Genomic DNA, 12,158 nt, shown 5'->3' with positions numbered 1-12,158 from the left:
TGAGGTCCCTCGGCCTGGCCAGCAATTGAGGCCTATCGGGGGTTTGGCCGGCTGGGGGAGGAGCCACGGGAGGTTGGCCAGCTGGCTCCCCCATCAGAGCTGATGTGGGGGCTGGTTGGCCAGGGGAGGGGTCATGGGAGGTTGGCTGGCCACGGGAGGTTGGCTTTGGGAGCATACTGACCACCATGGGGCAGCTCTTGCGTTGAGTGTCTGCCCCCTGGTGGTCAGTGCACGTCATAGCGACTGGTCGACCTGTTGTTCCAGTCATTCGGTCATAACGGTCACTTAGGCTTTTACATATATAGGTATTCGTAGCAGCATTATTCACAATAGCCAAAAATTTGAAACAACTTAAATGCCCATCACCTGGTAAATGGAGAGAGGAAATGTGGTCAATCCATGCAATAGAGTATTACTCAGACATAAATAAAGGAACAAACATATGGTATACACTACAACATGGGTGACCTCAAAGACATGCTAAGTGAAGGAAGCCAGACACTGAAGACTACATGTTCTATGATTTCATTTATATGAAATGTCCAGAAACATTAAATCTTTAGAGGCAGAAAGTAGACTAGTGCTGGCCCGGGAAGGAGGAGAGGGGAGAGAGAAGGGATTAGCAATGAATGGACACCAGGGAATCTTATTGGGATCTTGGAAACGTTCTAAAATTGATTTATGGAGATGGTTGCACAGCAAATATATGCTTATAATGCATGTATGTATGTGTACATATGTGTGCACTTCGGAGGATTTTGCTTTAGTTGAAGAGCATGAGCAAAATAAATTCAGTGTTGGTTTAAAAGATGGACCACCACAATCACATACCATTTTTCAAGGACATGATTGGCAAACAATGTTAGTGTGCTTTCTGTACATGGGTGTGTGCACACACACATGTTTACATGTATCTATTTGCAATGGCTCTGGAAACATTTCTAAGGTATGAGTTGGCTTTCAAAAGTGGATCTTGTTGGCTGGCTCACAGCATGGGAAGAAATGTTTCACTACATGCTCTTTTGTTATTTTTTAATTCTGAGCCATGCAAATGTATTATCTATTCAAAAACTAAATGAACAAACAACACAACTGATAAGACTTTAAAAGATACGCTGAATTGTATGCTCCACAAATAACGATTTCATCCTTTTTTCAACTGTTCACATTTTTTATGTCTTTTTAAAAGTCTTTGCATTTCTAAAAGTTTCTAAATGTCCAAGAACCAAAAACTGTCCATGCCCCACAGTACTTCAGAATACAACATTCATGGGCAGCCATGATTTGGTTCTATGAGTTGAGGTGAACTCGATCCCCAAGGAAAACATTGCTATTTTGACAAATGACTTTTAATCCTATCCAAAGACACCCTTTTTATTACCAAAAAATACACATAACACATACGTCACCTCTCACCTTCCCAATGCCCTTCTCAGGGCCTCACCCCACCACAGTCTCCTAGAATGCAAGCTCACATGACTATAGTTTTGTTTAGGGTTTTTTTAAGACCAGATGGTGCCAGAATGGCTGTTCTGTTCATGATAAAGCTGCTTTTCATACTTTTAAAGGTGTGAATTAAACTTGCAAGAGCAACATAGGTAATAAACATCAAAAATATAATACTAGAGTGGCCAGTGTGGCTCAGTGGTTGAGTGTCCACCTATGAACGAGGAGATCAGGGTTCAATTCCAAGTCAGGGCACAAGCCTGGATTGTGGACTTGATCCCCAGTAGGGGACGTGCAGGAGGCAGCAATCAGTGATTTTCTCTCATCATTCATGTTTCTATCTCTCTCTCCCTCTTCCTCTCCCTTTCTCTCTGAAATCAATAAAAATGTATTTTAAATATATACATATATAAAATACATTTTTATTGATACATTTATATATATATATATATATATATATATATATATATATATATATATATGAAAGCCTAAGCAACCGTTATGACCAAACAACTGACGACCGTTCGACCAGTTGCTGTGATGTGCACTGACCACCAGGGGGCAGGCGCTCAACGCAGGAGCTGCCCCCTGGTGGTCAGTGCACTCCCACAGTGGGAGCGCCGCTCAGCCGAGCCGAACGAGTGGCGGCAGCAGGTGCAGCGAGGCTAGAATGAGCGGCAGCAGAACTGTGCCCAGCCCTGGCTGGAGCTCCTCCCTGGCCGCCTGCCACTTCTGCACTGCTACATCCCTCGAGAGGATGTTGGACCCAGCAGTCCAACATCCCCTGAGGGGGGCCCAGATTGAGAGAGGGCTCAGGCCAGGCTGAGGGACTCCCACCCGTGCATGAATCTGTGCACTGGGCCTCTAGTATGTGTGTGTGTGTGTGTGTGTGTGTGTGTGTGTGTGTGTGTGTATTACTAGAGAATAAATGAGCATTTGGGTAAATACTAATAAGACATAATCAGGTGGCCTTGCTCCCAGGAGGATGGGTTAGCACAGCACGTTAGAGCGGAGGTGTCAGCCCTTTGGAACTGCCTACTGTGCTCTGCACAAGAGGGTGTTTGTCATTCCTTTCTGTTTCTTTACGCTTAGACTACACATGCATGTATCCTGAAGCTGCAGAGCATTATTCTTAACTATATGCATGTCATACTATAGGATGAGTTTACACATACCCTTTCTCATCTCACCTCCTCTCTCCAACATGATGAAGTGCATCCTGGTGAGCACCGGTTTAATCCCAGCTCCGCCACTCACTAGCTGTGTGTCCTTGACCAGGTTACTGAACTCTGTGCCTTAGATCCTTCATCAGTAAAATGGGTGATAACAGCTCCACTCAGGGCTGAGTCTAGAAGTAAAGGAGTTAGTCGGTGGAGCTCGCAGAACCAGGCCTGGCATATCGCCAGTGCTATGGATGGATGTGTTAACTTCCTTTTAGAGCTGAGGAAACTGAGTCTCAGATCAGGTATGTCGCACATCTCAGTCCCATGGCCAGTGATGAGCAGAGCCTGAGGGTCACACAGGATGTGTGTCCTCTCATCCTCAACCTCCTAGCTCCCAGAATCCATAGCTGTCTGTCCCAGCGAGTGAGAGCTCCTCAAACATCTGTTGTATTGAACCGAATTGTATGGCATTTTAGAAGCCTTTACTGATTCTTCGATGATGCTGGTCCTGTATCATCTAGGAGTAAATTTAACAAATGTTTTAATTGTGGAGGAGTGAACGGGTTTGGTCACTGTGGGAAATATAAATTAAACCACAGCTGGAAGAAACCAGCTACTGAGAAGAGACGCGTGATCATTTACGGGAACGTGACATTGTTGCAAGAGCAGCTGTCACCATCGGAGTCCAGGCAGGAAACAGGGTGTCCCCAACTAGGATTTGGGGAAGAGGTGTGGCCAGGCCTGGCACTGAGGCCGTGACTCGGGTGTGGAGGAAGCCTCGATCCCCTGATCCTCTTGTGTGGTGGAGCTGCTGGGAGTTGAGCAGCTCTGCCTTAGAGAGGAGCTGGGCTCAGAATGCCCCACCTCTTTCTCCATCTGTTCTCAGAGGCCCGACTGCTGCCTCCCACTGATGAACCCGCCCAAAGGCAGGCGAGAGCCCTGTGATATCCCCGAGGAGCCACCCTCCGGGCCCAGAGCAGGCAGAGACCCGAGATAACCAGCAAACACTTCCATCCAGACAAGAAAAACAGTCCTTCTCTTGATAGGGCTCCATTAAAATGCTATCGTTTTGTTTTTTACCAGGTTATTGAAGATATTATTGCAAGCCAAGAAGAGGAGGAAAAAAAAAGGAAGGAGAAGAAAAAGGAAAAAAAGCCAGTCAAAAAAGTTAAGGAAAAGAAAGTACCGAAAGAAAAAAATAAGGTAAGGAATCTGGAATTTTAGAAAGTTGAGTTTTTTGCTCTTTTGCTTTGAGCCAATGGGATCATCTCAGATCTGCTGAGATGGCAGTCATTCCTTTCCTAGGAAACCATGCCGTCAACCAGTGGTTTTGCCATCTTGTTTATGCTGATCGACAGTCGGTTGCCATCCTTTCTGTGCTGAGGTGGGCCCCTTGGGCGTCCCCTTTTGGACCCAGGCACTCAGTCCCCAACTGCCCAGAATGTTCTGACCTCCGGGTCTAAAGGAGCTGATCCACGTGAGGTTACCATCCCCCACCCCCAGGGCAGCTGCATCCAAGGACAGTCATGTTAGAGTACAAAGCCCAGCCCCCTCACCTCACTGGGACAACTCTGAAGGGTTCTCCCAGCTCCTGGGCTTTCTGTGGGATCAGCTGAGAGCTCCTTGTCATTGCATAACAGCCAGCGTCTCCCTGTGCCCCGATTTGCGGCTCCCTTCCCTGCCTCTCAGTGGGTGCTGTTCCCAGTAAACCCTCTCAGCTATTCCCAGTAAACCTCTGAGTATCTCCAGGGAACCCAGCTCTTGAGACCACCTGTTGCCCTGCTAATCTGCCTGCACCCCAAAAGTTATAAACTGTTCCCTCATCTCCCCGCAAAAAAATGACGGCTCACACTATAACGCTGGTTTAATAACCCTCCTCTCCCTTGGAAAGAGAGTTTTAAGCAGTCCCCAAGAGTAAGAACAATTCGGAAGAGTTTCAGTGTTATTCTTAGCATCTCTTCTCTCAGTATGCTTGAGGGCATCTGCCATTTGCAGATTGAAAATTCACTGTTAGTGAAGCTTGTTTCATAAAAATCTGAAAGTACCAGCTACGCAGTCTGGTCTGTGTTGAGTGATGGTGTTTTATTAACTAGCTATTCGAGAGTCACCTAAGGCCTGGCCAGTGTGGCTCAGTGATTGAGCATCAACCCATGCACCAAGAGGTGGCCGGTTCGATTCCCGGCTGGGGTACATGCCTGGGTTGCGGGCTCAATCCCAAGAATGGGGCTTGCAGGAGGCAGCCGTTCGATGATGTTCCTCTCTCATCGATGTTTCCATCTCTTTTTCCCTCTCCCTTCCTCTTTCTCTAAAATCAATAAAAACTTTTTTTAAGGAGTCACTTAACAATGAACAGTTTGGAACAAAAAACAAAGTTGAGTACATCAGTATATATGATGTAGTTGCAAATGATGGGCGACACCCTGCAGAATCACTTAGAAATGAATATAGTCCTGAAAAGTACAGGTCTCCAAAGTGACAATGTTATTATTAAAAGAATAAATGGTCATTGCTAATAAAAATTGGTATATTTAAAATTATGGGGGTATGCTTCTTAGAGATCAGATTATCTTTCCCATTGACTTTTAAAAGTCAACCCTCAAGTGTCCAGAAGCATTCCTGAGACCAGCCAGTCAAACCCGTGTGTGAGAGTTGGTATTCTGACCTGTAGAAAAATGACATCTGTTACTCATTCTGGTGGAAGGGTAAGGCCTGGAGAGAGGAAATAGTTCTGTTGAACGTGCACAGACACTGACTCACGCGGCCTGTGTCCGGGGCAGAGCTGTGACTATGCTCTGGTATCTCATAACTCATAACAGAACTTATCCGCCGCCAGCCACATATAAGTAATCAGAAAACTAGGAAAGACCTCGTAATTTTAAAAAGCTGATAGGATTATCTGAATATTTCCACTAACCTCTATAAACAGAAAATACTCTTCAAAATATCACACAGGTAGAAGATGGAAAGCTTTGTATGTTCCTGAGATGTTACAAATGAGCATAGGTAGCAGAGTGGCTATTGAGAGGGACCTGGAGGACAAGTATTGGAGGCAGGATGAGGGGTTCCAGGCAATCTCCAAGCCAAAGAACCGGAGGACAGCTTCAGAGAGGGATGTGTGACGTGTGGGGCCTGCCAAGGTGCAGCGAATGATGGGCTGGGGGGCTGCAGAGCCTCGTGCCTCCAGAGAGGAGTCAGCTCTGGGCAGTGACTTGAGCAGCTCGGAGTTCAGTGGGTTGTAATCTGAGATCTGTGCTGCACGGCCATGTTGTGGGGTGGACTGTGGGGAAGGAAGTGACCGAGGCAGGGAGGCCAAGAGAGCACGTAAGACGTGAATAGCCAGTAATCTGTACAGAGGAACAGATGCCAGGATGCCAGACCGTCCTGCTGAGCAAGGGGAAAGTCACATCTGCCTGGGGGAATCCAGGACGGCCTCACAGAGGAGGGGACATTTGCCTCAGATCTAACAGGAATTTTCCACTCCTGCTCTCCCTCCTCCTCCTACCCCTCCTCTCCTCCTCCCTCTCCTTCTCCTCCTCCTCCTTCCCCATAAAGGCAATATTCACACCTATAGGGGCCCCCAGAGGCTAAATAGGACAATCTGAGTATCCAAAACAAAAATGGCAATAATGGCTAGCAACACATTGACTAAAAAATGTCAAAGACCCATGAGTCCTCAGTGACGCCAGAAGAGAGAGAGATGAATAGTACCTCAGAGAACACTAATTGCAGTTACTTTAAATTCCCCAGGTGGCCATACATTAGCTCTTTCCTCCAAGGACATGCTTTATCCAACACTGGTCTTCGTGCTGATCTTGCAGGTTTTTCTCAAATGACTGGATGTGGGGTAGCCAGGAGCGGCAGTGGCCAGCCCTGGGCACTGGGGGGATGGGATAGGGGAGGGAGGTATTTTCACAGTGATCTCGGGTCTCATGTGGGTCCTGGAAGGTGGGGCAGCAGCTCCCTGAACTCTGAGCCCCTGGTGTTTCTGGGTTCAAGTTCTCCCCCAGGTGCTGCAAGGCAGGTGGTCTCCCTCCTGGGCTGCAGCAGCCCCGCACGATTTGTGAGCCTTGGTTTCAGGCAGGCCCTCCATGAATGAGCCCCCAGCACCCCGACCTCCTCCTCGTAGCTCCTCGCTCTGTGAGCTCCGTTCACCCGTCTCCCCTCCTGCCCTGGGTGCATGGTGTCCAGAAAGGAGGGACACGCCCATGCCCTCCAGAAGCCGCCAGGGAAGGTGCTCATCGTCTGGTGGCCGCGCTGCCTCTCAGCTGTGGAGGGAATACCCGCGGGCCCAGGAAAACGCCTCATGGACATAACGTCCACCACATTATTCCCCTGCCCTCTGTGGGGTGACAACAGCCACGGGAGTGTCTGTAGGCACCTGGCATTCGAACGGTATAAATAAAGATTATTGCTCAGAAACATCAGATAAGGGTTTGCCAGCCGGGCTGTCACAGCAGGAGCAGCGAGGCCCTGGTGCTGCGGGGCAGAGGGGACTTCTCCAGGGGTGAGGGCTCAGCCTCACCTGCAGGTGGTGCAGGGGCCCAGGATCGCGTGGTCAGCAGGTGCTCAGCTCTCTGCCCTGGAGCCCGGGTGGGGTTTGGATGGCTTCTTGGCTGAGGAAGGGGACAGGCGAGCAGCAGGGAGGGGCAGCCAGGTGCTCATACAGGTGCAGAGATGGCGCTTGGCAGAGCAGAGCACAGATGGAGGCAGCCTCAAAGCGGGGTCACAGACATGGTGAAAGGAGGGGACAGGACCAAACTCAGGGCATGCGGACTGCAGGGAGGCGACCTGTGTGGACAGCGGCATCAGGGCGCCTCATGAGCCAGCAACGGACCTACATCTCCAGAACCATCCAGACCCATGTCCGGCTGGCCCGCAGGGGTGCCCAGGGAGGAGTCTGTGTGGGGACCGTGGGGACAGGAGTCACGGTAGATGCGCCTTTTCTATCTGGTCTCGGCAGATGCACTGTGCCTGCGAGTCACAAATATCGTTATGCTTTAACAGGAAGAAGACCAGCCGTGGAAAATGTCACCCAGTGTTTTCCTTCAAACGATGGAGGAAGGAAGTAACATATACAAAGGTCAGTTTTGGAGAATAGAGCAACACTGAGGTGTCACTCTGTCCGCCCAGTAGGCGCCTGACCCCAGCACCCAGCACCCAGTCAGGAGAGGCTGTGAGCATGCAGCACGGAACCAAGACCTGCCCCTCTCTATTTATCGATTCCTTTGAGTACCTTCAAGGCAGATAGTGGATAGGAAAGAAGGCAGATAGTGGGTAGGAAAGAAGGCAGATAGTGGGTAGGAAAGAAGGCAGATAGTGGGTAGGAAAGAAGGCAGATAGTGGGTAGGAAAGAAGGCAGATAGTGGGTAGGAAAGAAGGCAGATAGTGGGTAGGAAAGAAGGCAGATAGTGGGTAGGAAAGAAGGCAGATAGTGAGTAGGAAAGAAGGCAGATAGTGGGTAGGAGAGAAGGCAGATAGGGGGTAGGATAGACGGCAGATAGGGGGTAGGATAGACGGCAGATAGTGGGTAGGAGAGAAGGCAGATAGTGGGTAGGATAGACGGCAGATAGTGGGTAGGATAGACGGCAGATAGTGGGTAGGAGAGAAGGCAGATAGTGGGTAGGAAAGAAGGCAGATAGTGGGTAGGAAAGAAGGCAGATAGTGGGTAGGAAAGAAGGCAGATAGTGGGGAGGAAAGAAGGCAGATAGTGGGGAGGAAAGAAGGCAGATAGTGGGTAGGATAGACGGCAGATAGGGGGTAGGATAGACGGCAGATAGGGGGTAGGATAGACGGCAGATAGTGGGTAGGAGAGAAGGCAGATAGTGGGTAGGAAAGAAGGCAGATAGTGGGTAGGAAAGAAGGCAGATAGTGGGGAGGAAAGAAGGCAGATAGTGGGGAGGAAAGAAGGCAGATAGTGGGTAGGATAGACGGCAGATAGGGGGTAGGATAGACGGCAGATAGGGGGTAGGATAGAAGGCAGATAGTGGGTAGGAAAGAAGGCAGATAGTGGGTAGGAAAGAAGGCAGATAGTGGGTAGGAAAGAAGGCAGATAGTGGGTAGGAAAGAAGGCAGATAGTGGGTAAGAAAGAAGGCAGATAGTGGGTAGGAAAGAAGGCAGATAGTGGGTAGGAAAGAAGGCAGATAGTGGGTAGGAAAGAAGGCAGATAGTGGGTAGGAAAGAAGGCAGATAGGGGGTAGGAAAGAAGGCAGATAGTGGGTAGGATAGACGGCAGATAGTGGGTAGGAAAGAAGGCAGATAGGGGGTAGGAAAGAAGGCAGATAGTGGGTAGGATAGACGGCAGATAGTGGGTAGGAAAGAAGGCAGATAGGGGGTAGGAAAGAAGGCAGATAGGGGGTAGGAAAAAAGGCAGATAGTGGGTAGGATAGACGGCAGATAGTGGGTAGGAAAGAAGGCAGATAGGGGGTAGGAAAGAAGGCAGATAGTGAGTAGGAAAGAAGGCAGATAGGGGGTAGGAAAGAAGGCAGATAGGGGGTAGGAAAGAAGGCAGATAGGGGGTAGGAAAGAAGGCAGATAGGGGGTAGGAAAGAAGGCAGATAGGAGGTAGGATAGACGGCAGATAGGGGGTAAGAAAATAGGATGAGAACATAATCAAAACTTCCATTCTGTGTTTGGACCCCTAACCCTTCATAGCTTCTGGCTGTAATGAAAGGGCAGGGAGCCGTGTCCTGGATGGTTTGATAAGCCTCTACTATACGTACAGCAAAAGGTTTTAGCCCTGTGAGACCTGTGCCGGATATGACACCGTTCTTTGTCCCCTATCTCTTAATTAACCCAGCCACATCCACCGAGAGCTGCAGTGTGTGGATCGGCCTTTCAGATGTTTCCACGAAGATTTACAAGAACAATTGTCCAGTGCCTTTGGTCCACTCCACCCTCAGGATAAACCCCAGCACAGAATGACTGGCCACGGGGACTGTGGTCGTTGGTGCTAGGTGGTGGTTGTTGGGAATTCCTCAGAAATGCAACAAGGGTGTGAAGTGGAGTTTTCCCCAGCAGCAGTCACGTGTGGGCCTCCTTCTGACTCTGGTCCTGTCTGGACAGCACCTGTGCTGGTAGTTACATAACATATTATTAAACCGACTCATGGCTTTACCCCAATAAATGGAGCCTCATCCTCAGCTACAAGCACAGAGTCCTTACAGGTCTCATATACCAGTTATCCAAAGAAAGAGTATCGTGTACCCCTAAAATTTTTTCACAAAGCACTAGAGTGAGGGTCTTGCTCTATGTGAAAGGCTGGCCTGCGGGAGAAGTCCAGAGGAGGGGACAGCGTTGGCAGGATCGGGTGCCGCTCTAACTGGGGAGGAAGGCAGAGGGTGGGTAACTGTATACTTATTAGGGGCCCAAGACATGCAAAGCTTAGTGTTTCCCATGCTGACTTCAGTTCTTCACAACGACAGGTGAGCGTCACTGCCCCGTTGGCAGGTGCTGATAGACCTGCCATCACGCAGGTTTGAGAGTTCATCCACTCTTTTTTTTTTTTTAAATATATTTTATTGATTTTTTACAGAGAGGAAGGGAGAGGGATAGAGAGTTAGAAACATCGATGAGAGAGAGACATCGATCAGCTGCCTCCTGCACACCCCCCACTGGGGATGTGCCTGCAACCAAGGTACATGCCCTTGACCGGAATCGAACCTGGGACCCTTCAGTCCGCAGACTGACGCTCTATCCACTGAGCCAAACCGGTCAGGGCTCATCCACTCTTTAACCAACAACAGAGCGGAGCGGTCACTATCAAAAACATCCATTCAACACCATTAGCTGTCTCCCGTGTGCCTGGCACTGTGCCAACCTGGAGATACAGAGTTGTACATGCCAGCAACATGCCTACTGGATGGTGGCGGTGGGTGGGGTGGGGACAGTGCCCTACATTGGGGATCTTGTGTAAGTTAAACCCTCACTTGTTTCATATTCTCTCGGACCTTCGAGCTCATTTTTCCTGCCTTCCAACAGATTAGGTAACTGACCAATTCATCCTCTTCAGAAGCCCTTGCTCCCAGGGCCCAGTCACCTCATCCTCGGGCCTGCCTTTGCCTCTCCTGGCAGCCACCCCCTCATCCTCTCATTACTCCCTCATTGAGGTGGTGCCCTGTACATCTAGGCATTGTCCTGCACGCACATGGGCAACAGTTCCCCAGCATTTGGAAGGCCTGGCTCTCTTCTCCTCTGAAAACAAGGGAGAAAGAGAAAAAGTGGGAGAGAGCAATCCTCCTCTACCATCATAAGAAGTCAGGAGCTCATGGCTAAAATTGGTAAATCCACAGGTAGCATGTTATTAGACACCGGGAGAAGACCAGAGAAACAGCTAAAGCTCATGTGAAAATACATCACTTCACACCCTGCTCCACTGGGCTACTCTGCTCTTCCGCCCTCACACTTCCACCTCAGGGCCCTCGTCCCTTCTGTTCCCCTTGCCTGGAATGCTTGTCCCTGCAGGTCTTCCCCGCCTGACCCTGTGCCCACCCTGACCCAGCTTGACTTGCCCGCATCTGAATTTAATGTGTGTGTTCACTGTCTTCCTGCAGCGGGAAGCCAGGGCATGGAAAAAGGGCCTGCTGCTCTGGGCCACTCCGAGGGCAGTGCCTGGCTGGTAATGAGGTTCCATAAAGTCATGAATTTAACAGTTTGTGAATACAGTATTTATAAATTGCATAGCATATGAATAAGTCAGATTTATAAATACATCTGAATTTATTCAGGGCATTTTCTAATGAATGAATGAACGTGGGAATGAGTGCCAACCGGCAATGTCCTGGAGGCGGAAAGGCAGTTTTTCATTATAATCTGTGAATGCTCTTGGACTTCGTTTAAGACAATGTGCATTCATTGTTTTGATAAAAGGAAAAATTAATTTGGGGAAAATCTTACGTTTCCTGGAGAAGCCAAATCTTTTAACCGAGGAAAAGCTCCAGGAAAGCTCTCGAGACCATCCATGCCTTTTGTGTAATATCTGTTTCCATGCCGTCTAAAAAAAAGACAAAACAACAGCCAGAGCAGGCCCAGTGGTCCTTCCGGAGCAGGACTCGCTGTCGCTCCCTGGGCGGGCGGTGTGGCATTTCGTGTGTTATCTGCCAGGTCTTTGGTAACTTAAAGGAATGAAGTGTCCTGTCTTAGACCTCTTTTCTTAAAAATCAAAGGTTTTCCTTTTCAGAGCAACCATTAGCATTTTAATCGCTGAGATGAAGCCCCCTCCCTCGTCACCCCCTAACGTGTGAAAGTGCGCGGCCTGCTTTTCAGCCTCAGATAAAGGCTCATTCTCTGCTGGAGGGGGGAGCAGGGCAGGGGTTGCCCTTGGAGGGCCGTGAATGGCTGCCTGCGTTTACAAATGTCCGTGACATTCTTGAAGGGATTGAGAAGTGCCCTGTGCAGAAGTGTCATGAGAAAGGCAAAGTCTCGGTGGAAAACGAGGCCTGTGTGAAAGGTGTGGAGGTGCGGTGGGCGGGCTGCATTGGTGTGATACAGTTACAGCACCAGGGACTGGCCACGGTGGGGTGGGGGGGTGGGAGGGTGCAGGGCGGCTGCTG

At 49.4% G+C, this 12,158-nt stretch overlaps 1 protein-coding gene across 1 annotated transcript in view; it reads left to right on the top strand.

The window, feature by feature from the left end:
- DRC11 (dynein regulatory complex subunit 11) overlaps positions 1 to 12,158 on the top strand; it is a gene marked incomplete at its 5' end in the record, with an annotated part of 110,838 nt that overhangs the window by 53,211 nt on the left and 45,469 nt on the right. The window contains 2 exons of the mRNA XM_080670388.1: positions 3,693 to 3,812; positions 7,614 to 7,689. Coding sequence (XP_080526514.1) covers positions 3,693 to 3,812; positions 7,614 to 7,689 — 196 coding nt within the window. The remainder of the gene's footprint in view (positions 1 to 3,692; positions 3,813 to 7,613; positions 7,690 to 12,158) is intronic.

Source organism: Plecotus auritus, assembly GCF_963455305.1.
Source record: "Plecotus auritus genome assembly, chromosome: 5".
Classification (NCBI taxonomy): Eukaryota; Metazoa; Chordata; class Mammalia; order Chiroptera; family Vespertilionidae; genus Plecotus; species Plecotus auritus.
The sequence above is the reverse complement of the archived record's forward strand: the minus strand, read 5'-3'. Positions and strand labels throughout refer to the sequence as shown.